The sequence below is a fragment of the Gambusia affinis genome, linkage group LG22 (genome assembly GCF_019740435.1).
Source record: "Gambusia affinis linkage group LG22, SWU_Gaff_1.0, whole genome shotgun sequence".
In the NCBI taxonomy this organism is placed as follows: domain Eukaryota; kingdom Metazoa; phylum Chordata; class Actinopteri; order Cyprinodontiformes; family Poeciliidae; genus Gambusia; species Gambusia affinis.
The window spans coordinates 7,946,218-7,973,245 of record NC_057889.1 but is presented as its reverse complement, the minus strand read 5'-3'; the positions used below and the strand labels follow the sequence as shown (position 1 = coordinate 7,973,245).

At 38.7% G+C, this 27,028-nt stretch overlaps 2 protein-coding genes across 2 annotated transcripts; both read right to left on the bottom strand.

The window, feature by feature from the left end:
- Positions 1 to 11,510: 11,510 nt before the first annotated feature.
- On the bottom strand, positions 11,511 to 18,529 carry slc30a1a (solute carrier family 30 member 1a). Its single transcript, XM_044107279.1, has 2 exons — positions 17,055 to 18,529; positions 11,511 to 14,411 (listed from the first exon to the last, which is right to left on the bottom strand). The coding sequence occupies exons 1-2, from the start codon at positions 17,629 to 17,631 to the stop codon at positions 13,555 to 13,557; spliced, it is 1,434 nt and encodes a 477-aa protein (XP_043963214.1). The 5' UTR covers positions 17,632 to 18,529; the 3' UTR covers positions 11,511 to 13,554.
- Positions 18,530 to 18,992: 463 nt separating this feature from the next.
- On the bottom strand, positions 18,993 to 25,775 carry nek2 (NIMA-related kinase 2). The gene is made up of 9 exons (XM_044107280.1): positions 25,415 to 25,775; positions 24,163 to 24,380; positions 23,845 to 24,085; positions 23,418 to 23,500; positions 23,208 to 23,334; positions 22,888 to 23,122; positions 19,947 to 20,001; positions 19,763 to 19,836; positions 18,993 to 19,503 (listed from the first exon to the last, which is right to left on the bottom strand). The coding sequence occupies exons 1-9, from the start codon at positions 25,508 to 25,510 to the stop codon at positions 19,310 to 19,312; spliced, it is 1,323 nt and encodes a 440-aa protein (XP_043963215.1). The 5' UTR covers positions 25,511 to 25,775; the 3' UTR covers positions 18,993 to 19,309.
- Between the last annotated feature and the right edge of the window lie 1,253 nt (positions 25,776 to 27,028).

Genomic DNA, 27,028 nt, shown 5'->3' with positions numbered 1-27,028 from the left:
AACAAAACTAAACCTTAGAAGAATTCAAGCAAGTGAAAATAAAAGTTGGGGATTTTACCTCTGCAGTCATCACACAGTGTAATATTGCATGCAGATCAAAGCCTTAACACTTTGTTGCAAATCTTTACTAGAAAAAAAAAGTTAGAACAATGGTCACTGATGCAAACAAAAAATATATAAATAAATAAAAACGCTGACACAATTGACCAAAACCAATAAATTAAAAATTAGAGTAAAATGTGGGGAAAGGAAAGAAAATTAATTGAATTAAGTGAAAATAGAAAAAGAATGGATATCATATCAAAATGCTCCCATGAGGAAAATCTTTGCATTTTGTTCTTTTTTTCTAATACAAGTAATTCAAGAACTCTTCAGTTTCCTCCTGATCAGGCTAAGTCACGCAGTTTAAAAGTCATCAAGTGACAGACACGTTGTTCACTGTTTGAGAGGAGCTGAAATGAGCAGATAGAAAAATCTCAAGCTGCTTTCTGGATCCATTTATAGGGAAGGAAATACAGGACCGATCACATGAGCAGCGAGGGGGGAAAATACCTTCAAAATGCTGACACCTCGGATTTCTTTTGTTTTGTGTTTTTCTCTCTGGCCTTTATCCAAAGTCCCTTCCCTTTTCGCCGTAAAGACCTTCTGTGGACCGTCAGTGAATCAGCTCTCATTACTCAGTAGGGTGTACTTTAAGCAATATCCTTTCCTGGAATCTTTGATCATCTGAACCTGATCCCCAGCAGCTCAGTTCAGAAAAAAGACTTTGGTTCCTTTTCTAGTTCAGTAGAACTGAACTGAGCTGCTGGGGATGTTTTGTTATTGTCAGGTTTATTACAGAACCTGACACTCAGGGTCTGCAATAAACTGTTTTTGGAAAGATCTTCTTCGTATCTATGGCATGTTTCCCATGAGAAATAAAGAGTTGGGATCATGAGTTGCATCCAAAAGCTTTTTGCTCTCCTCTTCTAAATAAGATGCCAACATATTACAGCTATTCTCAAACCTTTTGGTGTCAAATAATGTAATAAATCTCTAGTTTGTACAGCTCTTTCAACATTATTATGCAGGTATTTTTATAAAAACAGCCTAAAACAGTTTCCTGCTGCTGAATACAACACTAAACAATAAAAAATATAAGCTGTAAAAACAACAAAAAAAACAAACAAAAAAAAACTTTTAGCACAGACAGAATCACGGTGTTTTGTCACAAGACGCTTTAACCCAAATTTGTTTCCTCCCTTCATCCGTCATTCAAAAGATACTTTTAGTCTGATAAACTATCCTCATAGCAAACATGCCCCATAGCTTTAAATCCTTAATGAATGCCATGAATGTCAGAGGGACATCCCCAGGCCTGTTTCTCTGTCTGCTATGGTGACATATTAAAAGACCAGATGGTCAGAAAAGTTATAAAATTAAAGAATAACTTTCCCTGAGCAAAAATTAATTAATTTTGCATACAGTCACGTGAAAAAATTAGGACATCCCATTAAATATCCAGTTCTTTCCAAAGAAATGTTTACATATCATTCTATGCTCTTTTGCTTATGTATCTCTGGGTAAAAAAGTGATTTATTTACAGGTAAACATTGTAAAAAAAGAGTTTTATTTATCTGTCTTTTGGCTAAAATAACTTCCTTTAGAGGCTTCTTGTATCTGTGCACTGTGGGACTTTTATGTTTAGATTGTAGCCTATTTGTTATTCAGATGAAGTGAGCAGATTTATTTCTCACAAGCTTAAAAACAGTCAAAATGTGCTTTTCTAACAAATATTTTCCTACAGGTTGTTGTGTTTGCTTCTCTTACTGTAGAGGACATGTTATTAGAAACACAAACTTTTAAGCAGCTTCAGCAGCAGCTTGATATGAGCCGCGCAACCTGCAGGTTTACCCAGAATATTAATGTAAATATAATAACAGCACATGTGAAAACACGTGTTTCAATGATACTGTTTACAAAGCTGCAACTAGATTTTTAGATTATTTATCTTAACAACATGTACAAATATTTCAGTATTTCAGAAGAAAAAATTTCAAGTTGAGGAGGTGCATTACATTAGTAAATGTTGATGTACTTATATTTTAATAAATCTAAGGACCTCTATGCATCGATTCTCTTCACAGGAAATTAGCTCCTTGTTCACTAATCAAAGGAAACAGATCACAAACACAGCTGATATGACGTAATTACTCATTTAATGCATTTATTACTCTTTAGTTACACATTGGACACCTCAGTAGGACTGAACTGAGCTGCTGGGAATGTTTTGTTATTGTTTAGTTTTCTTTTTCTGTTTGTAAAAGGAAAATGTTCTTTAAACAGACATTGTCGTGAGGACATGTCTGCAGACAATAGTGTTTTCACCTGTTTTATTGAGATTTTCCTGATATTTCTTTCTCTGCATTCTCAGACAGGTAACAGATAATCTGTTTGTTCAAGTTTAACATTTAGGTGGAGGTTTAAAAACAACATTTCCTCCTAAAAACCGTTAAGAAGACAGAACCAGAACAATTCAGGGAGAATGCCAAGAGCAACAGCAGAGGAGCTGCAGGAATCTCTGGCAAGTAAAAACAATCTGTGTTCTTTATATGTCTAGAATTTAAGATTAGGGCTTCCAGAGTGAAACCCTTTTTCTTCAGTAAAAGCAGCTAACTATCCTTAAAACTTCTTAAAACCTTTTATAAGAATGTCATCTCATCTGGTCTGAGAAACCAAGCTTGGGTCTCATTTTCAAAAGGTCATTTTGGTTCACAAACTACTGGAATATCATCAAAAGATCACCATACCTACTGGGAAGCACAGCGGTGGCAGCATCATTCTGTGGGATTACCATTCTCCATATGGAACACCTTTGAAAATTTGGGTTAAATATATATAATCATTCTTTAAATGCCAGCAAGCTTTGATCCAAAATTTGGAGATTTTGGAAGAGAGCAGTAAATGATGAAGAAGGGTTTTATATTTTAGCATCAAAGTGAATCGAAGTGATTTCCCTTAAAAGGAAATGATGGACTATTAGAAAATTAAAGGGTCCAAAACAAGAATCCCCTGAGGAGAAATCAATAGATATCCTCACAATCTGATGGGTTTGGAGACCTGTTGCATTTCAACATTTACATATTTCTACTTTTATTTTTAACTATGTCAGTTTTAGTCCTCCATATTTGCAAGTCAGATGTGTGTTGCAATTTGAATTTAAAGGTGTTTTATAAGCCAGCTTTATGAAACTTTTTAATTAATTTATTTGTTTTGTGTTTTTGCATTTCAGTTAAAGTTTACTAAAATCTCATTAAATGAGCACAATGAAATAAACAAAATGTTCTGTTACTATCACCATTGTTTACTCACATCCTCATGAAGAAGCGTTTGTGTGTTAGCCAGCGAGGGATGCCATGAGGTCGTGTGACCATATTTCTTTGTCTCCCTAGAGACGTCTGAGGCCTGATAGTATTTGTCTTTTTAAACTTTAACATTCCTAAAGACTTCGAACATTCTGGCAAACATTCATTGTTGATTGCTGTTTTATTCTCAAATAAAGTGAAAATATTCATTTTATACCTTCTACTTATCAACGGAATGTTCTCTTTTCAATCCTGAAAAGAAAATAACTTCTTCAGTGAGCATCATCAGTGTAAGAAGACACGGACATTTCCATGAAATGCTTTCCAGAAGCAGAAGTTGTGGTTAGATGTCACTAAAACAGGTTTGAGCAGCCGCTCCTCCTCTGTCACGATGACTCAGCAGTCTTCAGCTGCTTGAGCTGCTTTTTATTTTTCTCCCCTTGTATCTTCCTCAGCTAGCACACACACATATTATTATGTCTAAATTTTTTATTCATTTATCTGTGGACGTTAGAGCCTTAGTAGCCTTTATCTACGTAGAGATTAAACAGTTTTCCCAAAAAACGAATGGCTGACCTCCCACAGGGGTGGGCAATCCTGGTCCTCGAGGGCCGGTGTCCTGCAACTCTTAGAGTCTCCCTGGTCCAACACACCTGAATCCACCAGCTGAATCACCTCCTAAGTGCAGTCAGATTCTCCACTCCTGCAAATGGCCTCATTATTTAACTCAGGTGTGTTGAAGTAGAGAAACATCTAAAAGTTGCAGGACACCGGCCCTCCAGGACCAGGATTGCCCACCCCTGATCTAACACTATAGTGAAATTCATTCTAATAATTCCATAATTCATCAGAAAATTACCAAAATATTCTCAGACCTGGTTATCCAGTTAAATAAATAAACATAATAGTATTTAATGTTATAGAGCAAGGAGACAGAAACCGCTACCTGTTGGACTTTATCTAGAGTCATATGTTGAATCTAGATGTTTAAAAGTTAACATTGTTTGGCGTGCTGTGGTGGCGTAGGGGATAGCGTGACCCACATTTGGAGACCTTCAGTCCTCTACGCGGCGGTCGTGGGTTCGATTCCCGGACCTGGCCGATGTTTGCCGCATGTCTTCCTACTTTTAAATAAGGGACACTAGAGCCCACAAAAGACCCCCTGGAGGGGGGAAAAAAAGTTAACATTGTCTTGTTTTTAACATTTTTGCTACTGTCTATCCCAGGACACTTTTTTGGATTAGATTTGTTTTTAATCCTGGTTAATTAATGGTTAAATGGGGAAAGGAAGTGTAAAAAAAAAAAAAAAAAAGCTGCTGCAGCCTGCATGCTGACAGCAGTCCTTCATCCTCAGTAATTCTGGTTCCTGAATGCTGATTAAGGCTGAATAAGGTTGAAGGCGTCAATGTGAGGTTTGGAGCTGTTATCATTTTACTTGTGTGGAAATATTTATCACTGGTTGAACCCACTCAACTCTGTGATCAAAGTCTGAGAGGCTGATAAGTGACGCTCGGCTATATGGTGAAACATTAACTCCATGTCTCAAACCCATGTTCTGATTCACTCTTTTTTTTTTTATTACAGGACTGGAGTTAAGAGGAGGAAACCCAGTTCTTCCTTCCAACTTCCAACTCCAACCCATTTGTTTACACTGATTAAATTAATTCATTTTGCAAGTCGTTTTTATAAGAGTGAGATAAAGACATACGATAAAGAATGCAGTCTGCCCTTTTCTTTCCATCCTCATATCTTCATTGCATCAGATCTTTTTCAAGAGATGCAAAACAGTCCAGTGTCCTCTTGTCAATCTGATAAAATGTACGCAGCATCTCAGATAAACTGGTTTTAACCTTTGAAATTCATTCCTATCATTTTGCATTGCAGGAAACACACCTAAAATCTCAGATTCAAATATTTCAAATGCATCAAATGCTTTATTTAATGCTTCTGTTTACTCAGCAATGTTACTTTTATGGCAGCATAACAATAAACAATCCTCCTGATTGCCTGTTTTCCTACAGTCTGAGCTATAAAGTTTGTATATCTACCTTCTAAAAAAATGTTTTACAACTTTGTAAACGCTCTCTGGCTGTTTATAAAACCTGCTAAAAAAATCATAAAGATATAAATAAACTTTATTTCCTGCAATTAAAGGGGAAGACAGTGGAGACTAAGCTTGAGAATCAGTGCTTCACAAACTGTTAAGCATGGTGGAGGCAGCATGATGCTGTGGAGGGTGGGGGGGGGGGGTTGTTCCACTGCCAACAGAAGTGGTAGTTTGCAAAAATCCCTTTAACTCAAAAGCTAGAAGGTTGAAACACGAACATGTTCAGGTGTTCCTGCAGAACTATGAACCAAACACACATCCAAACTGGTTGAGGAAACAGATAAACTCACCCAGGATGAGGAAATGCAAACTTCTATTTCATCTTAACTTCATCTTTCTCCATTCTTACGGCTTCGTTTGTATTTCTCATCCTAGTCTACGTGGTGGGATTGTTTTTATCCAGTATAGAACTGCTTTTCATATTGATGAGCCTAAAAAAATATTTTCTGTAAGAAAAAGCTTCAACAAATTTTCTGTGCCCAAACTTAAAACCAAGAGTTTTGGAGAGAACGTAAAACGGAAACCAAATGTTGACTTGCTAGAAAGAAAATATAAACAGAATTTAGAAACTATTTCTCCCTCTGAAATGTTATCACATCTGTAAGGAAAATGTAATTACATAATTTTGTCACATCTAGCGTGTTTCACCCTGTGCACTGAGAAATAAAATCTAATCTGAGTTATGGCAGCACTTAAAGGGCACTTTTGACTTCCACCTGGCAACATGAAGGGATCTACTGTATTTCTTGCAGGCTGGTATTGAATCACAGCCTGTGATAAGATAAACTCAGCTATCTGACATAATTGCCCTAGTTTATTGGTTTTTGATTGAACCATGATGGTCACAGTAACCTTTACAAAGAGCTGCCAACCGTCTTACAGAGTCAGATCACTCAACCTACTGTATTTCTATCTAAAAGGTATTGCTTTCATTTTTCACTTATATCCCGAAAGTGGATTAGGATGTCAGCTGTGCAACCCAATTTAATGTTAAAGCGAAAAGATCCACGCTGTTGAGCTTGAATCAGTGCCAGTCAGAGCTGAAGTTGATTTGTTTTCTGCCATTATCAGAACAATAAACAAAAACACTCTTACTGTACTGAAGAGTTTCAACCTGCAGGTTTAATTTATAACTTTATTTCACTTCAGCCCCATTAGAAGAACTTTGATCACACTATGAGTTAATTATAATGCTGATCAATGTATGCGCTCAGCATCTGATAAAGCATGGAGTGATTCCTTTTTGGTTATTTGGACCTTGGAATGCAGAAAAATCTGAATAAAACATCTGAATAAAGCTAAATTGTATTTGAAATTATTTTACAACATCATCCATGTTGACAAAAATCTCAGAATCATCTGATGAGAAGTTTCTCCAGAGCATGATGCTGCCATCACCATGTTTCACTGTGGGTGTGGTGGGAGTTTTTATGACATGGAATGATGTTTTTAACCAATTGAAAATTTGGCACAAAAGTTTATGTTTGGAGGAAAAGAAGTCTATTTTGGCAACTCTATACATTGGTCCAGACTTTGGTGGAGCGCTTTCTGAAAATATTCACACACCCTCGTTCTAAATTGTTTCCGATTAATTTATTTTCTCAAACTTCTACACACCAATACCCCGTACAAAAATATGGAAAAAATGTTTTTTAGATTATTCACTGTTGACAGCAATCACAGTCTTTTTGAATATGATGCCACAAGATTATCACGACTACCTTTAATGAGCTTGCCAAAAGATAAGTGCTTCCCAAATTAATTCTTGGACAGTTAAACTTTCCTTTATTTTAATAATTCACTGTTTTGTTTTTTTGTTTGTTTGTTTGTTTGTTTGTTTTTACTTAACTTATAAAGGATAAAAGTAACATAGAAAAACAATAGTATGTCCATAAAGACATATTACGTGGCACTAGTTGGTGCTGAGACACATTTGCTTTGTTGGCCATGACCTTCCTTATAACGTAAAACAGAAAAATTAAAGCTTCCCTGAGTGAGAGAAAATAAAAAGTTCCTTCGTCCTCATTCACAATCTGTGTCATCATCCTTTTCTTGCAGCCTACACACAGACTGACGCAGGAACAACCTCACCGATTGATGAGTTTTAAAGCAAAGTCAATGAGCCACTGGTCCCTGTTCTGCTTTTTGTTCACATGTCTTTGTTTCAGTTCAGGTTTTTGTTTTCCTCAAAGCAAACATAAAACTGATTACACGGCATTTTATCAAACCCCGGCGCTCAAAGACAAAGAGAGTCCCCTTTTCAAACCTATTAATGTCAACTGATACTATAGCAGGAGATAATTCAGCACACAAAACTCCCACAGTCTCTAAAACGTGTCATTGTAGACTCTTCCCTTACACACCATTTATGAAAACTCAGCCCAGTAAAAATGGCTTTAAATTAAAGATGGAAAAGCTTTAATTGTGGCCCATTCACTTCTTTACAACATAATTTCACAACAATTGAAATTTGTTATGTCATTTTTCTGCCATACATATTTGGTATAGGTTCAATTTATTTTTGCGCAATTGGATTTCCCATTCTAAGTCTAGAAATTTTTTAATGTTTGTTACTTTAAACTGGACTTTTACAATGGTTGACATAAAATACTTATTATTATTGGCAAATTTCTTTGGTTCAAATGTTAGCTCAACTAGGAATCTCATTTTATTTGACCTGTTTTGCTAATGCTAAGCTCATACAGCTGGATGTAAACACTATAATCTGTGAGATTAAACCATACAGCCGATCTGCTTTAGGGCATGGACGTCACATCTTCCCTATAAACATTTCTCCCTTGTCCAGAAATAAGACCAGGGATCTCTGGATCTCAGGCTCTGCTTTGTGCTCTTGAATCAGGTTTGTGGCTTTGTTTATATGTCAAAACAAAGCCACAAATAAAATAAATGATAAAACTCAAGGTTTTTTCAGAACACTTTGACTCATTGGGCTCCTATCCATGTGTATAACTGTGATAAAACTAGCAAAATATTTATCGTGAAAACCAGACATAGCTTCTAATAGTTGCTATGGAGACTTGCCTCTCCAATAAGCATGCTTGTTATCTGAACTATACTCCTCAGTGTGCGTGAAAATTAATGCCTACAGTATGCAGGGATTATTTGTTTGTAAACACCGCGGATGCGTGCGCAAACTGCTGAAAGAACCAGTCTGCCGTAAAACTGTCACCGGTTGCCATGGTTACCCGCCGTTATTTTGCTGTTTTAACTTTAGCTTGCTTTATTTGAGAGTACTTCAACTGTTTATCGAGGCGTGGTGATAAAAATAATATATATTACCAGATTAACATTAGTGAATGAGATACGTCTTAATGACCCAAATGTGTTACGTTCTGGGGAGTTGATAAATGATGAGGAAAAATGTCACAAAGTCGCCGGCGGATATCACTTACCAGCAAAATCAACTGTCTTCATGGTAAAATAATAAGCTCTAAATGAGATTAATCAATTAACTCTAAATAATCACTCAACCTAATTATAATAATACTAAAAAGTGGCACAAGCAGAACAAAAAGTGATATCAGTTTAGGGGGTGAGGGGTTCCCCAGCTTACACAGGTTACTGTTCCCACAAATGCTGCGTTAGCAAAGATGAATACATTTAGCAGCAGAGTGACCCCTGACCTGCAAGTTCAATCAGCATTAACCCCTCCCTCTCGACCGGATTCACCCAGACTGCAAATCCCATGGACAAAGCTGAGGAGACAGATGGCCTTCCACACATACACACACAGTCAGGGTTACACTACTCCATAAACTAGATGCACAAACACCAATCTGCTTTTATCTAGCATCCTTGCCAGCAAACATTTCAGGACTTTTATGAAGTCCTGAAACGTCTCAAAAAGAGAAATGTAACAGAAACGAGTCAGAGAAAACATTAGTTTAATGAAAACCAGTGTTTGTCCAATTCACACGAGAACAGGGAGTGAAAAGCCAGCGCCTCGGCTGCACAGAGGAATGCTGGGTAGGACTGTGCACTTGTTGCCCCCAGGAATGCCCTCGGCCTCTTATATAAGCCCCCTTTCAGCAAGTGTCTACTCCCCGCAGCCCCCAATTTACAGTCAGCCAGCCTCAGCTGGCTGAGAGTCCCAGTGAAATCTGCTTTGTCAGAGAGATAAGAGAAGCTGTGAAAATGCTGCAATTATGGACTTATGTAATTGCAGAACAGCACTCCACAACTTGCTTTGCTGCTGACCATTATTACTGCTTGGACTGTTTGGGGATTTGTTGCTAAGTGGAAGACATAAGCTACATATTTCCTGTTGGACTTAGAAACTGTGTCTAGATTTAGCAGTAGTAAATACCAAAACTGATTAGATGTACCGTAAGCAATTAGATGTGCATCTTTGAAAAACTGAATATTAACCAAAAGTTACATTTATTTCAGCAATTCAAAACACAATGGCTTAGAGAAGATGAAAACACAAGATTCAGGTCCTCAAAGAGTTACACTATTACATAAAAACAAAATCATGGAGGAAAAAAAGCTGGACCCAAGTAAATTATAAAAAATTGAGTGGAAGGACAAAATTTGGCGCAAAATTGTACACAAGCAACAGAGAAGCAACCTTGACATGATTACAAACATTGGCTGTGTGTAGAGAGTGCTTTAACATGCCCAGTCGTATCCAGGGTACAGCTGATTTGTTTTAAGCTACTTCTGATATCCGGTGATATCAGAAGTGTCTTATAAGCGCTAAGGTGAAAAGCTGACTGGACTGAGTGCATTTTTTGAACAACTGAATATGGGTTTTAATTTTCCATCAGCAAAAATTGTCAAAGATGACAGAAACAAATTCTCTCTGTCGTTTCCACACACTTTCTATATCAGTTTTTCCTTTCACTGAACTTTTCATCAGTGTTTGGACACAGCACTTTAAATGGCCAGTTTCTTTAGCAATAATCCTTCAAGGCTGGTTATTGGACAAGTGGCCTGTCAAGTCATCATTCCTTTCTATGATTACAAAGCCGATAATATAATAAATACTATTAAGCATGTATAATTTTTAATGGCTATAATAATATAAATGTTTTCTAAGAAACTGAATTATGGGTTGTTATTAGCTTTCAAAATAGATCATCTTAACAAAGCTGTACAATTTTCACTTTTTAAATCAAAGTATTGAACTTTTTTACTGATGTTGTTTCATGGAAACATATGCTGCCAGCACTGCTTCATTGATATTTTAAAATATTAATTTTAGCGTTATCTGGTGACTTTATCCATGCATGTGGATGTTGTTTGTGAACTCTATATGCAGATATCAGCAGTCTGTCTTTTAAAAGTCTGTAGCTTTGCAGTTTTACTTCACTTTATGATCGATTGATGGACATCATGTGTTTCCTTTGACATCATTTCTTTGTTTCAACTTAATATTTAAAGCAAAGGTGTTCAAAGTGGGGTTTGGGTTCCATTTGTGGCCCCTGCCCTGTTTTTGTCTGGCCTCCAATCACAATTTAAGAAGAAATTAAGAGAAAACTACAACTTTGAAAAGAAAATCTACTTACAAAAATGTTAGAGGCAACAAAGTTTTCTGGTTTTCTACCATTATCATGGTAAACAGAGCTACATATTCATTGACTTCTACTCTAACGTTCACGCACATTTCCTTTTAGCGGGGGTTTAAAAACTTGGCTGAATACAGCAGGTGTTTTCAAATGAAGACTGACCGAGCTTCTGTTTCATCCCGCTGAATACACTAAATATTTTACTAGTTTTATTCAATCGAGCCCAGAATAATAAGCAAACCGGATGCCTTTCATTTAAGACAAACGTGTGAAAACCACCCAAAGTTCCCTGCGGAAAATGAAAATCTGATTGTTTAATTAAAGTAGTTCCTACTTAGTTTATTGTAGAAACTATTACAATAAACTTGAAATTTCCAAAAATTTCAATTTAAAAATTTTTTTTCACCTGCTAGTACTTTTGAGATGATGATTTTAGCTCATATAATAAATATTTGGACATCCTGAATTTAAAGAAAAATAAACAGTTTTAGCTGTAAAACAGTTGAAAGTAAGACAAAGACAGATGTGTTCTGTTTCTCAGCTGGAGCAAACAGCTGTTTTATTTCACAATGACACATCGGACAGGTACTGTGAATATATATAGATATATGTGCATATATATTTAAAACACCTCAGCAGACATGTGCTTGAAATAAAAACACCTTTCTTTTCACATAGAGCTCAAGTCATAAAAGACACAGTAAAAGTGACAAAACGCTACACATGAAGAAAAATACATTTCCCAGCATGTTTTCTATATTGCATACACATTTAATAGGGAATGGAAATCTGAAATGTACCAACTTCAGAGGATATCTGTGGTGACTGACAGAAAAAAGTCATACAAGTTTCAAGGCCACCATATGAACTTTAAATTCACCAAACGGCGAGCTTTATGATGAGTCATTTCCATCAGAGTTGTGAGTTACATCGGCGGACTCCAGCAGGCGCTGGGCAGCAGCAGCGAGAGCTCAGAGTAGAGCTGGTAAACGTCGAACATCAGGTCTTGGTTTGGTCATGCAAACACGCTACTACAACACTGCAAAAACTAACTGTTGGTCTCGTTTCTGTTGCAAACGCTTAAAAATCAGACAAAGCTGACTTGGAAGTAAGTTTTCACCAAGATATAGAACATTTTCCTCCATGTTTTAAGTGAGAAAAAAAAATCTAATAGTGGAACTAGTACTTTTTAGAAAAATCAATATTAAGGAATTACTGACTTAAAATGAGCTCCTATATTTGCTGAAAATTTACTTGTACGTTAGTTTTATCTTATTTCAAGCGTACTGAGATATTTACACAAGAAACTAAACCAAAAATACTTGGTAAAACTTTGAGTTTTTGCAGTGGACACCTTGGAAACATGTTTTAGATATATATATATATATATATATATATATATATATATATAAAACTCTCCAGCATGAATTGTGCTGAAGACAGCACAAGAAAATGAAAGATCAACCAGCACAAGACGGTTTTCCAGTTCAGCGTGTGTCACGGCTGGGCATACAGTGCTTGTTTCTTCACACTGAGGCATGGGCCGGTTTCAGTTTCAACGTTTTCAACAGAAAGTGCCGGAGCCCCTCCTCCACTTGTCAGCTGGCTGAAAGAAACCTAATTTAAATCATAATTAACAAGATGAGCTAATCAGAAAGAATTGCTGTAATATTATCACAGTCATAGTGGAAATAACTGTTGCTTTTTCTTGTTTTAAATAAAATAAAATAGATCGAGCTCTGCTGTTTTTTTGTAATACCGTGAAACTGCAATATTTTTGCTGTCTTACCGGCGCATGCCTCTTCACAACAGACTCAAACTTCAAGCCAGTGTGGCTTAAAAATTTCCAAACCTACCACTGCAAGAAATCCTCACACCGACAACAAAATGTTGTCATGAACCACAGCAGATTCCTTAAAAGGCGAGGTGAGAGGTGTCTGCGTCAAGGCCAGAGAAAAGTCCAACGACAAGATCTTTATAAAAACATCAAATCCGAAAATATATCACTAAAACATTTCTTTTTTTCTATTCAAATAAACTCCAGGACAAAAAAAAAAAAATCCTTCTGTATCATTAAAACTAAATCTAATAAAACAGCATCTACAGAAAGGTAAATCATTTCTAATAACTTAAATACTTAAATTATTATGAAATACAATACTATTCCACTTGCAGCCAAAAGTATAAGAAAATAGATTTGCTCAAAGCCCACGCAAAACAACGAGAATTCATTTTACCAGAAGGTCCGTAGGCTCATCTACACAACTCATCCGTAGCGAGAAGCTTTGGCACAGAAAAAAACCCCGATACCATTAGGATGAGGTGACGCATCACGACGAGGTGCTAAAAACGACGGACAGTCATGCAGGCGTCGCTCCAGTCCTGGAGGAGTTGAGGTCCGTGAAAAAGACGACAAGCGTCAGAACCGCGCTGCCGGAGCAAGAGATGATAAAACGAGAGGGATCAAATTCACCAAAAAGAATGACTTTTTAATCGGGTCCAGAACGGGTCCACGAGATTACAGCTCCCAGGAAGTGACGGCGGTTCACCTGCTTCGCCTGTGCATTTCGTTTCACAGAGACGACTCCACCTCCTTGCGGACGGCTGCCTTCGCATCAGTCTGAGACATCAGGATGACAGTGACTTGGTCATGGCTCGCAGGGACGACGTCCACAGCTGAGGACGTTGCTGCTGCTGCTGCTGTTTTGGTGTCCACGCTGCCCTTCTGTTTGTCTGCAGCCTCGCAGCACAGCTTGGGGGCGCACTGAGTCCGACAGGACAGCTCGCACAGAGAGTCCCGTGACTGGGAGCTGAAGGTGACGAACTCCGGCTGGATGGTGGTGGCGTGGATGCCCTCGTCGTGAAAGAAGTCCTTGATGCGTTTGGCCACCTCCATGTAGGACGTGGGGTCGCGGCACTTGATGTGCGCCGTGGCGATGATCCGGCTGCCGGCCAGCTGCCAGATGTGCAGGTCGTGGATAGCCAGCACGCCGTCCAGGCTCAGCAGCCGCTCGTTGAGCCGCCTGATGTTGACTTGCTTGGGCACGGTTTGGAGCAGGATGAGAGCCGACTCTTTGAGCAGCGGGTAGGTGGTGTAGAGCAGGATGCCCACCATGATGATACACAGCGTGGGGTCCAGGTACAGCACCCAGCAGGGGCCCGCCATCTCCACTTTACCCGTCTGATTGATGGCCTGGAAGTCCGTGTCGCGGCTATTGACGCAGGGGTTCACGCAGTTCTTGTCGGTGCACGGCTTCCACACGAACGTGAAAATGAGGGAGTTGACCACCACGATGACGGAACCCAAAGCGTCGCCCAGGACGTGCAGGAAAACGCCACGCATGTTGAGCTGCGCCGACGAGTCTTGCTCATCATCAAACTGGGTGTTGCCGTTCATCTGCACCTCCGGGTTGTCTTTACAGCTGACATCTGGAGATAAAAGATCCAGGAGGTGAGTTCATATCACTGCTGCATGACAGCTGAGTGCTCAAATGGACTTTGACACAAATGTACAACATTTAAATAGACACATGGGCCAAGAAACTGGCTGCTTATCCTAATAAAGGTCTGCAATATTAACGGTTGGAAAAAAATTTCAATAATTTTCATTGTTAAAGTTTCAAGAAAAGCTTCAGCACTGAGGGGTGGCTGCATGTTGATGTAGTCATTTTCAATCCAAATGAAAATTCAATATCTTCCTCTGATTTTTTTGTTAAACTAAGTGCATGCTTTATTTAACAAATAGGAAATACCTTTCATCTTTATTAAAGTAAAGCTGTTTTAGCTACAGGTAACCAGCAGCAGAAGATGCAGGGCTACAAGGGCTGACTGACTCCAACGGGCAAAATGGAGTAATATTCTGCACACTCAAGATACATTTGAGAAAAAAAACATCATTATAGCTGTAATAATAGATATTTTATATGAAAAAATGATGTGGAACTGCTTTTTTTTTTAAAATGTATTAAACCCTAACATACATTTTGTTGTACATTTCAATAATTTATACAGCAATACTAAAACTTTTTGTGTTTCCATAACCTCATGGTAGCCGAAGCCTTCACAGAAAGTAACACAAAAAGTTAAACAACTTTTAAAAACAAGATTAATAATTAAGACTTACAAGTGTTTTAACTTTTGCACATTTTTTACATTTTCTTATTCTAAACACTGGCGGCTTTTACTGGAGGGTCTTGCAGCCCACTGGCCATTTGCATTACTAGTGCTGAAAACAGGACAAAAGCATACCAAACAGTCTTGATGGATTAAGAGCGAGAATGAACTCCCAGCATGCTGTACCCTAAATACAACACTCCACACATAATTCACATTAAGCATATTTTAATTAGTACCTGCAGGCAGCTAGGAGCACAAACAGGAGGGAGCGGCACCTGAGGCACGGCGGCGGCGCCCCCCCCCATCCCCTCCCTGGGCACCGTCTGGTCATTCATCAACAGCTAATGGTGTGTCTGGGGCTGTCGACTCCACGGCTACACTGATGTATGACCCAGTAACAGCAATCAGTGCACAGAGAAGGGGATATAGCGGCCATTTATTGAAACTGGCACGGCTGAACGGTATGGAGGGGAAAATGGTCTTCTGTATATGAGATGAACCCCTCAGTGAGCGAATAAATGAAGCGGTCTGAAGGACGTAGGGAACCACCGCGGATCTGCTGTTTTACTCCAAACATCCACTTACTGAAGTGAAGAGCCTTTTGTGCCAGTTTGTAGTAACGCAACACCACTACACGACTCTCAGCATCACATAAAGACCTTACTTAATGGGAAACTGTGCCAACAAGACATCGTTTTCAAAAATTTCTCCTGAATGAGTCATATTGTTTATTTCAGGGTTTCAAACAGTTGAAGAGAGTGAAATCTGAGCCTTTACTCTCTTACATCAGTGATTTATTGAGTCATCAATAAATCACTGATCTTCTTTTGACATTACTGCTAATCAAATTGAGTCATCAATGACTCAATAAATGTGTGATGACATGCACACATGCCTGAGCACAATTGGCTGTCAAGGAAACAGTAGATTAGTCCCTGCTGCAATTGTCAAGACAATGCAGAGATGTGCTTTTAGGTAACCTGGGCTGCTAGAAGCTCATTTAAAGCTCAATAGAGTCACAATATGAGAAGGCTTATAGCCAATCATGAAAGATTTCTGCATCAATCCCACCTGGGCGTGCACCAGCCAATAGTGTTATACATTTTTGCTTGTCTGTTTTTCTAGATTTGAATGCCCTAATGTTCAGGAATAGTCTTCCCAATACAAAACCAGCAGATTCAAAAGGAAGTTGAAGGTAATATTTTGTTAACTTTTTAAAGAATAATACCAAATTTAGGATTAAAACTGGCAAGTTTGTTGCTTTATCTGCTAGATTATATCTCTGTGGTTAGCTAGACCAGTGTTTCCCAACCCTGGTCCTCAAGGCACACTGTCCTACATGTTTTAGAGGTTTCCCTGCTTTAATGTGCCTGATTCAACTGATTGCAGTTCAACAAACGCCTGTTAATCAGTCATCAATTGAAATCAGCTGCACTGAAGCAAGGAAATACCTAAAACGTGCAGGGCAGTGTGCCTTGAGGACCAGGGTTGGGAAACACTGCGCTAGACCATGTTACTATGGGTAACCTCTTTGCAAGTCTTAGGCTCCTGGTGAATTTGTACCAACAACTCAAAGAAATATATTACTACCTTCCATTTCTTGTCCGTGTACTCAGCCATCCGATGGTTACTTTTCTTGCAGGCTGGGTATTTTTGATGAATTGTGTAAATGTATTATTACAGAAATGCTCAAATCTCACCAAATTGGTACAAAATGTTCCCAAAGCTGGTAATTATTGACCAAAGGTCTGTATGTGTGGCAAAACTTCTTCTTTTTGAATATACAAAACAGAAGGGGTTTAATCTCCAAATCAGGATAGCTCTGATTTGGAGATTAAACCCCTTCTGATAGCTCTGATTTATATTTTAAATAAGTCTGATCAGTTGACTTCTAATTTGTAGTGTTGTAAGATGCATCACATCTCATGTGGTTCCACCCAAACTTTAAATACTCACCGGTTTTTGACCTGCAATCACCCGGACTGTTGTGACTCGCCACCAGATTGTTGGTCTCCTCCGCCGCTGACCCATCTCCAGTGTTCTGGAGCTTTTTGGTTTTCCCCGTTTTCCCCTTTTTTCCCTTGTCCCCATGAGAGCTGCCCCCGTGGGAGTGTCCTCCTCCGGCGTGCCCGTGGAACAGTAAGAGCCCCAGCACGTTGACAAGGAGCCCCGCGGCGCCGACCCAGACCACCACCATTGGAGTATCGATCTCTTTGGGTTCGGTGAAGCGCTCGATGGCTTCCAGGACGATGGTGAAGCACAGCGCCGTGAGAAAGATAGCGTTGACCAGAGCCCCCATCACCTCCGCTCGGATCCATCCGAATGTGTTTTTCTTGGTCGAGTGGGTTTTTTCGGCAAACCGCACCGCGACCAGAGCCACAACCAGCGCCAAAACGTCCGACAGCATGTGGAAGGAGTCCGAGAGCATCGAGAGGGAAGAGGTAATGCGGCTGACCACCACCTCGACGACGAAGAAGCCGAAAGTCAGTACGAGCATACATAGCAACCGGACACGGTTGGGTCCGCAGGCCATTTTCGCTACCTGGTGATCCTCGTCGATTCAAGTTCACAGAGAGATAAGGCTTCACGGTGTCCTCCGGGTGAAGTTATATCCAAAGAGCGGAAATCATGGGAGTTACTGGCTTCTAGGAACCGTGTGAAAACCCGGCGGACGTCACCAGCATATCCCTGACTCCTCTGCCGACGAGCTCTGCTTTGCAGACGGTTGAAACTTTGCACCCGAGCCGGTAAACTTTTCACACGAACCATGGCACCGCGAGGACCCGCCTATAAGGGCTCCTATTGGACTATTACTCAAAAGAAAGAACACGATTGGTCAGGTTTTAAAACTGACATTAGCAGGAAGTACAAATAAGTCGAACAACGGAGGTTGCTAGGAACGCTTCATCTTTACTGTAATCTCGCGATGCCATTCTTGAATAATTTCCGAAATGAGTAGTATCGATACGTCATTTGAGCTTTCTAATCAGCGAAGATGAGACGTTACACTCATTTAAAACAAACAAAAACATTTGAATGACATCTTGAACGTTGTTATGTACTGCTAATCAAATTAAATATGTTCTATTATAAATTGTTAAATATTATGTATTATGATAAATCTACATTTTGTAATGAGATGCTTTTGACCACAATTACCTTAAATTCTCTATAGCAGAAAGTAGCGAGATTATTATTACGCTTATTATAAATGTACAAGTGTCATATGTATACAAATACCAAAATAACACTTTTTCCTAAGTGCTGAAATAGTATTTTATAAGACTAATAATTTTTTTTCTATTATCATTGAAGTTTTTACATATGGAGGGTCAGGGGTGATAAAATTAGCTCTATTTATATGCTAGTTTATGGATTCATTTGACTGTTATGGCAATTTAATTTTGTAACAAATAAAAGGCAAGGCTAAAAGCAACATTACTAATTTTACATTAAGAAATTCAGCAGTGAGATGCCTTTGCACACAAATCTATTTTGAATAAAAACTTACCTCCAGGAATAAGGAAAAAGTCACTTATTAGTTTTATTACCAAATAATAGATGTAATAAATATGTACTGTTACCATACATTAGGGTTTCCAATGAGTCCTAAAAATGTATGGAGTCTTTCATATGAATTTATTTTGACATTACTGTCACAATACCAAAGGTTTCATTTGTCAAACAATTAGGGAATATAAAGGCCATCTAATAATCTAATCATTCTGCTCATCACTCAGAGTGTTAATATCTATTTTCTTTTTAATCACATCCAACAGTTAAGTATTGATTGTTGGATGCAAACTGTTTCTGCTCCATTGCCTGTGATTAAATTTTTCACAGGAAACTGATGACCCCTTGTGGGGACCATCAATTGTTGATTAGAGTGTCTTTTTAAATGATATGCAAATGGATACTTACTAGAAAGCAGTTAAACACATTTGACTGTTTGCAATGAACAATGACATTTTATTCCCAAGGAATCATTTTTTTAATATTTACAGTATAATCCGTAAGACTCACATAAATAAAGTAAAATTATACAAAGCACATTAAAAATTGCAATAGCTGCCTATCATTTTAAAATCACTCGTACAGAGTGTATAATAAAACTTTAAATACTATGCATATATATGAATTATTAAATTACAATCCAGTGTTGAGAATTTCACATTCAAATTCTCTTGAAGTGGACCGTATCTTTTTTTTGTTCAACGGATGCCGAGGATCTGCCTGCTTTTGAACTGACAGATTTTCTCCACTTCACTCAGTTTTTGGGCGCGCAGATTAGCAGTTTGCAGCCGCCGCAGCATTAAATCCTGGTATGGACCACCAGGCTGCTGGTTCTCTTTGCTTTCACCTGCAAAGTGGACTTTCTTCTTGCCGGGAGACAGATCCTCCGGATCTAGGGCAAAACAGCAAAGAGGCAAGTGACCAACACAGAAAAATCAGATTCAATTTTTAATAACCAGGTCATTTGCAGTTGTGACTGATGAGCTAAAACCCTGATGCGAGGTAATTAAAACACAATTTTTGTATAGAAACTTTATTTACATGATATAAATACATTCATCCAGTGATTAAAATTCAAATAATAAACCAGAGCTTTTTTCAGTTCAGGGCTTGGTTTCGTAAGTGGTAACATCTTCGCTGGATTCCCATACCTAAGTCTTTGCCATAAGCCAGGGTCTGGTCCTTCTGCTGCAGCCGACTGTAATTCTTCAGTAAACTCTCTGCTCTGCATCACAGACGAGACCAGAAGACAATGTTTCAATTAGCTGAAAAGACTCCAAGCGTACCCACAGTTTGGGTAAAATGAGTTTAAGTTTAGATTATTCCAAGTGTTACCGTGCAAGCTTCTCAGTAGATAGTCGCTCACGTATGCACAATTCCTGCTCCCTTTCTGCCATCAAAAACAAGACCATTTTAGTTTCCCAAAAATAATATGTTTATCTTGCACATATTTCTTCTAGACACATTGCTGTTAGCCAGGAACTGCGGAAGTGAAAGTAGGTCAAGGTTTGATTGCAACACTTTTAGAAAAGGCAGCATGAACAAACCTGTAGCCATCAACAACGTGTCAGCTGTGTTTCACAGTGTAGCTAAAGTAAACCTCAACCACATAGTTTAATATTGAGACTCTAAAACTTCCTGAAACAAAAATATTCAATAACTTGGAAACAAAATACGATGTTCTCCAGAATGCCGCCACTGAATGCGAGCATGCTGTAGCATTTTCTGCAAGTTCTTGCAGTTACAGCAGTTAATTGTTCAGGAACTCGGGACTGGTAGGTGAACAAACTGAAATGCTCCCAGATTTCTGCTGAAGAATTTTATTTGCTATGATTCTTTTTATTATTATTTTATATGGTGCTAAAAGTTATCAAACATTCATCTCTTTCATGTACAAACTATTTAGCGGTTTCTCGTGGAAATGTTTTCTCTTAGTTTAAACCAGGGGTTTTCAAAGTATGAAAGGGTGAGCCCCCCTCCAAGGAGCACAATGCCTGCTGCGCCCCCCCTCCCCCATTTGAAAAAGTAACTTTAATCGGACTACTGATTACTCCTTGAAAAAGTAACTTAGTTATATTACTGACTACTTGACTTGGAAAGTAACTAAGTTACATTAAAAGTAACTTTTGTTACTTTCAGCAGCTGCTAACAACAACGCTCTGCCTCCTGTGAAAATCACATTGATCTTTGCTAATACTTAATTGTAAGTTATTTTATAATGGTAACATCAACAATGTGTCTCCACTGATAAGGTTGAACTGAAGAGGAGATTGTACAAAAAATAAAAAACGTGAGTAATTTGTGTGGTCCACTGTTGTCTGGAAAACTCCAAGAAGGATTTTAAAGCCCCCCCTACCCCCAGCCTCCAGATTCTGCGTTACGCCCCTGAGTTTGATGTCAGCGCAGCGCACAGATCTCCTCCTGCAGCTCCACAGCTCAGATGGCTGCGACACTTACTGTAATATTAATAATTATAACGGTGCTAACTTGCCATTATAATCATTGCCAACTACGGACACGTTTATTCGTGGCTGTTTTTACGTTTATTGCGCTGTTCATATTGGTCTCGATGTTTGCAGTTTTCTGGAGCGCAACGCGAAGCTCGACGTCATTCAGAGGTAATATATTAACTTGACATTAACTAAGACACAGCGGGACGGATCATCCGGGAAATGATGGACAGGGAGAGACTGAATAAAACTACCTTAATGACGGACAAATTCTGGGATTTATTATGAGTGTCTGCTTATTCCCAACCACAAATGAGTAACTTCACGGTCAAAAACGAGCCCAAAAAGGCGCAACCAGCAACTCATTAAATTTTCAAGCGACTTTTAAAAAAAATGAAGCCCAAAGCCGCTTATAATAATCGGACTTGGCGACAAAAACTCAAAATAGTTCCAGTTTTTCCACCAACAAAATGCGCATCTCCCTCCATTGTTTACATTTCTGTCGCATAGAGACGTCGGTCACTCGACAAGACGAGTAGAGGAAATACGATTAAATAACAATAGAAGATAGTAACGCACAGTGATTTTGATAAGTAACTGTAGTCTGACTACTCGATTTGAAATAGCAACGCGTTAGATTACTCGTTACTGAAAAAAGTGGTCCGACGTCAGTAACGTTACTGACATCACTGGCCAAAACATCCTCTAAGGTGGGAAACATTTCCACTGATCCCCGCTCCACACGCGCACCCCACAGTACCAACTTTTTCCTAAATCCACAGAGTTGATCGTGTGCGTAAAAGACGTTTCTCTCACATCAGTAGACAGCAAGCAGATAGCTTTTCCGGTTTACTTTTTCCCTCGCACCGCGCCTCCCCAAAAGTGCTCTGGCGCCCCCCTGGGGAGGCGCGCCTCACACTTTGAAAACCGCCGGTTTAAACTCAGCAAGTTGTGTGATTTGAGCTGCTGTTTCACTTCCAAAACAAATTATTTTTCCATGTCCAGATTTTTGGATTTAATTTCTTTCAGTTTGCTTTTTCCGCAGGGTCACGACATATTTCCTTTCAAAATTCCACTCAATCCCAGCAGAAAATCTTTGTAAATCTCTGCACATTTGATTATATAAAAAGCTGGAAAATGTTAGAACAGTTGTCTGCATTTATTTTATGTTTATTTCAGAAATGATCATATGGTGCACAACTGAAGTTGGTTTCTGATATAAGTAAGATTCAAAGGGATCATTTATGGCATCGAATAAACTAGCCAGCAGTATGTTAACACTTCCTGTCAAATCAGGAATAAATCCTAAACTATGCATTTTATTAAACTGATCTGGTGGCCTTTATGTTTTGTTTGGGATCTACACTAGGGCAGTTGTGGATTTCCAGATTTACTTTGAAACTGATTTAAAGTTTTATTACTGCCACAAAAGCTATGAATCTGCCTTGGTCTAATTAAATGTAATCTGTGACTTAAAAACGACATTATATTGATTAAAGTGTTACCCTTAAGGCATCATGTGGTAAATCAAACATAAAAGATGCCCATTGAGATTTGAATGTTTTAGAAAACAAAACAAAAGACAGTCTGCAAACAAACATTTTTCCAGATTCTATTTCTCTTTTCAATACTCAAGATGTGAAAACCACAAGAAAAAACAAAATCTCTCCAGACTGTAAGAACATTGTTTAATCTAGTTTATCAAGGGCTAAACTGGGATTTTCAGATTTTAAGCTGCCTTCCTATCAAAACTCCAAAGGTTTCTGGATATATTTGCACAGTACTCCATCAGATCTGGAATATTCTGTTTGTGCCTCCCCACTTACTCTCCAGCCTCTCCTCCCGGTCCTTCAGCGCCTGCTCTCTGTCCCGCAGCGCCTGCTCTCGGAGTTTGAGCTCCGCCACAGAAACGGCTATCGCTTCAGTCGGCTTCTGAAGGGCGCAGTCTGATCCTGCAGACTTCCTGTGGACCCGCGTCTGCACCTTTTTCTGCTCCTCAGCAACGCTGTCGCTCAACAAACTGCTCTGGAGGATGGACTCCACGGATGGCCTCAGGTAGTCCTGCCGACGAAAAGGAAGACATCTGGCATCCTTACAGGTGCAAACGCAGGTTCAGTTCAGGAAAAACCAAGTTAATATTTCAAACCTTTAAGTTGAGCATTCTGCTGAGAAGGGTGTTGAGCTCTTCGGAGTATCGGAAGGGGATTCTCCTGAACTTCCCCTCTCTGATCTTCTCAGCCAACTCCTTCTGGTTGTACGCTGTGAAAGGAGGCCTGAACAGGAAAACACTCAGCTTGATGTGCTGTAAAACTGTTTGAGAAATCTGTTACGCCGAACTGTGTGTAGAATAACTTACGATAATGCACAAAGTTCATATAGCAAACATCCCAGAGACCAGATATCTGACTTCTCATTGTAGGACATCCTGTTTATTTGCTCCTGAAAGAAACAGTGACTGAGTTACAACATGACCGGTTTTGGTTTTAAAGATAAAGCTGATTTAAAAAAAAAAAAAAACTGGTGAAGACTGGTGCATTTTACTGGAACCCATTTACTTGGATCTGCACATTAATTTGAAAAATAGATACATTTATGGAAAAAAAAAAAAAGTGACTATGGACCCTTAAAAGGTACCATAAAAGAAACAATAAATTTTAGGTACTAAGACTTGAGAATCTCCATCTGAAGTTTCTTAATTTGAGATAATAATATTTAGATTAATATCTAAATAACCCGTCTCCAGAAAGATAATCACATCTAAGATGCAACTGATCACAACTCACTGGAGACATGTAGTATGGTGTCCCAACAAAAGTCTTTGCGAAGCTCGTGTCGTGGTTCAGAATCCTCGCCAGACCAAAGTCCCCGAGCTTTACGTTCTGCTTGATGTCGAGGAAAATGTTGGCTGGTTTCAGGTCCCGATGAAGAACCGTGGCCCTGCCGTCGCTCCGGCTGTGGCACTCCTTCAGGGCTAAGGTGAGCTGCGCCATGACCCGCAGGATGAACTGCTCCTCCAAATAACGCCTGGAGTGCAAACAAATTTGTAACTTTGCAAATGTATAAACGAAGAGAAGCAAAGCAAACAACGCCACAGAAACGACCTTTCTTTGATGCACCGGCTGATGAGACTGGCCAGATCCCCGCCTTCGCAGTACTCCATGACGATGTACAGCGTGGTGTTGGTGCGGTCGATGATCCGGTCGTAGTACCGCACGATGTTGGGGTGCTTCAGCTCCCTGAGGAGATTGACCTCTGACACCAGCATCTGCTTCTCACTCTCTGCCATGGTGCCATAGTCCAGCTCCTTCCACACCAGGATCTGCACAACACAAGAACATCAATAACACACAAGGATTGAAATGAAAATAAGAAATATATATAAATAAAATATCAACAGCCAGCAGACACAGCTGAAGAAGAAAAGTGGGAGAACAGCCTCGGAAGAGACTCGAGATAAAAAGACAGACAATGCTGAACAGTAAGTAAATAAAACTTTATTTATATAGCAGCTTTAAAGATAGAAATCACAAATGCTTTAAACAAAATAAAAGACACAAAGCAAATCCCACTATCAAACCTTAACAAGAATAGCTTCAAATAAATGAAAATAAAATAACAGCATAATTTAAGTAAATATTATACATATCACTAGGACTGATATAACTCAATAATAATTGATAGGAATAATAATTGACTGTTTTAAATAAAATTACTGGATCCTGTTACACATTGAAATTTTTGTGTAAATACTGTGACACCATGGTATTCCACTAAAGGTTATATCATGTGACATTTCTTTTTCTCCACTTTGCATTTTTCAAAGGGTTATTTTAAAACTGAATTAGCATAAGCAGTCATATTGATACCATTGTGGGTGACCAGACACTTTAAGCACTTATTATAAATATCAATACACAACAACTAAACAAAATTTGAGATGTTTTACATTTCAAATTACTCATAACCACCTTTATCAATTTGAGTTTTTTTCACGTTAGCGTTCGTCAATAATTAAATCTAACCTATTGTCTTCGAAGCGTTGTGATTCTCTACTTTCATTTTAAGCTCGCAAATGTATTTTTAACCCCATTTAACGTACCATGAAGACGTTTTGTATTTCTTTATCACCGTTTTAGCTTACCAATATCTCATATTGGCAATTTCAGCTCTGAACAATGATCAATTAGGCAAATGAAATCCCTTTAAACATTTTTTGTTTCTATGAAAGGTTCAATTTTGTCTTCCGAAGGTCTTAAAAGCCCTCAATGTAAACTCACACATGATATCTATCTACTAATGTTTTAGTTGTGGGTTTCGTAGTTCTAAATATGCAAATCTGTGACACATACTGACCTTCCCGTCACTATTTCTTCTTATTTTCTGGCATCGTCCATAAGAACCGGAGCCTATAGTGTACAACACTTCGTAGTCCTCCACGCGGGACGGCATTTTGGTTGTTTGGCGAAACTAACGTTATAAATTACCTGACTTAACGTTAGCGTCAACGCTGGAAAGGATTCTGCCGTGGCTTAACGTTTATTTAAATCAACAACAACCAAATAAAAATGCTAACAAAAATCAACACAACAAAATGCCTTTGTTTTTTGTCTTTAAATATTACGCTTCCCTTTTTGTGGCTCTATCGGTCCTTTCTATGCGTGAATTGGTGGAGGTCTCAAAACAAGGAACACTCTCAATGAGTTTAAACTGGTGCCGAAATGCTAGCATTTTATTGGCTAAATCGCTACTCTTGGTCGGCTCTGATTGGTCGATGTGAAGCAACAGTCATGTGGTTGCTAAGCATCTAAGAACCGCGAGAGTAGCGCGGGTAGATGTTAATCCCATCTATTGTCCATACGGTGGCGCCAAAACACACGGAAAAAGTCTGTCTAAGCTTCTGTGTTTTGATATTGTTTAACAATTATCGAAATAAATAATATTCTACAAAATTGTATATTAAGTTCCAATTTTATTACTGTTATTATTAGTAGTGGTTGTAGTAAAGTTGACTTTTTCCTTTGTCTTCTTATTATTAAGAAGAAAAAATTGTCTGTTTTTAAATAAAGTCAAAAAATACATGTAGCTACATATAATTTAGGTCTAGTATGTTTCTCATTGGAATTTAAGTTGTTATTGTGCTTGTGTAGATTTAAATAATCCTACAACTTTTAGGTTTATGTACTTTTCACTAATTTATTTCAAAATATCTGTACATCCTAACAGTTTACCTATATCAGTTTTACAGGTTACACCTAAAGAATTACCACAAAAATAAAATGCAGTGACCTCTCACTTTGCACCCACAGTATGTTACTGATACTGCTAACTGCTGTGCTTCTCTTCTTTTTACAGTAACACAATACAGACACTGAAATATAGGCTGAATAAATGTTATTTAATAGCCAACAATGCAACTATGAAACTCATCTGACTAAAGATCATCATTTCAAAAGTCCTGGTATTTGTCTTTGGTCTGGCCAGAACACCAGAAATGCATGTTTGTCCGTGATCGTTTTATATTTTTCCATGCATCCCTCCCTCAGGTTTCAAAATGACAAGCTCTCCTCTAAACGTGGTTTCTTATTTTCATTCACAGATAAATCGCACTTTACACCTGTAGCTCTAAACACCCTCTGCTCTTATTTGTGGTTTTCAGACACAAAAGAAAGGCAAAGCATCATCAATTTATCAGATGAGTTGGTTAAATCCTTCAGGTGAGAGATGATTTCTCTAAATGTGCGACGCCTCCCTGGGATAAATGGAGTCTCTGGGATTTCTGCTTGCTGACAGTTCTCTCAGTGGGGTGGCCTCGGTAACAGCTCAGATTATCCTCTCAGTCCTCTCTGCCTTGCTAGCCACCACACACTGATTGAGCTCCCGAGCCGGTCTGTTTGTCTGCCTCTGCAAAGGTCAGTCCTCCAAAGAGCTGGAAGAGCTTGGACATCGGCCAGGAACAGTTGTAGGAGG

Excerpts from the sequence above, each read along its gene's own strand:
- slc30a1a (XM_044107279.1), bottom strand. The coding sequence starts at position 17,631 with ATGGCCTGCGGACCCAACCGTGTCCGGTTGCTATGTATGCTCGTACTG. Across the intron at positions 14,412-17,054 it reads TGATTGCAGGTCAAAAACCG|ATGTCAGCTGTAAAGACAAC; the intron begins GTGAGTATTTAA and ends TTTTATCTCCAG.
- nek2 (XM_044107280.1), bottom strand. The coding sequence starts at position 25,510 with ATGCCGTCCCGCGTGGAGGACTACGAAGTGTTGTACACTATAGGCTCC. Across the intron at positions 19,837-19,946 it reads TCTACTGAGAAGCTTGCACG|AGCAGAGAGTTTACTGAAGA; the intron begins GTAACACTTGGA and ends TCTGTGATGCAG. Across the intron at positions 19,504-19,762 it reads GGCTTATGGCAAAGACTTAG|ATCCGGAGGATCTGTCTCCC; the intron begins GTATGGGAATCC and ends GTTTTGCCCTAG.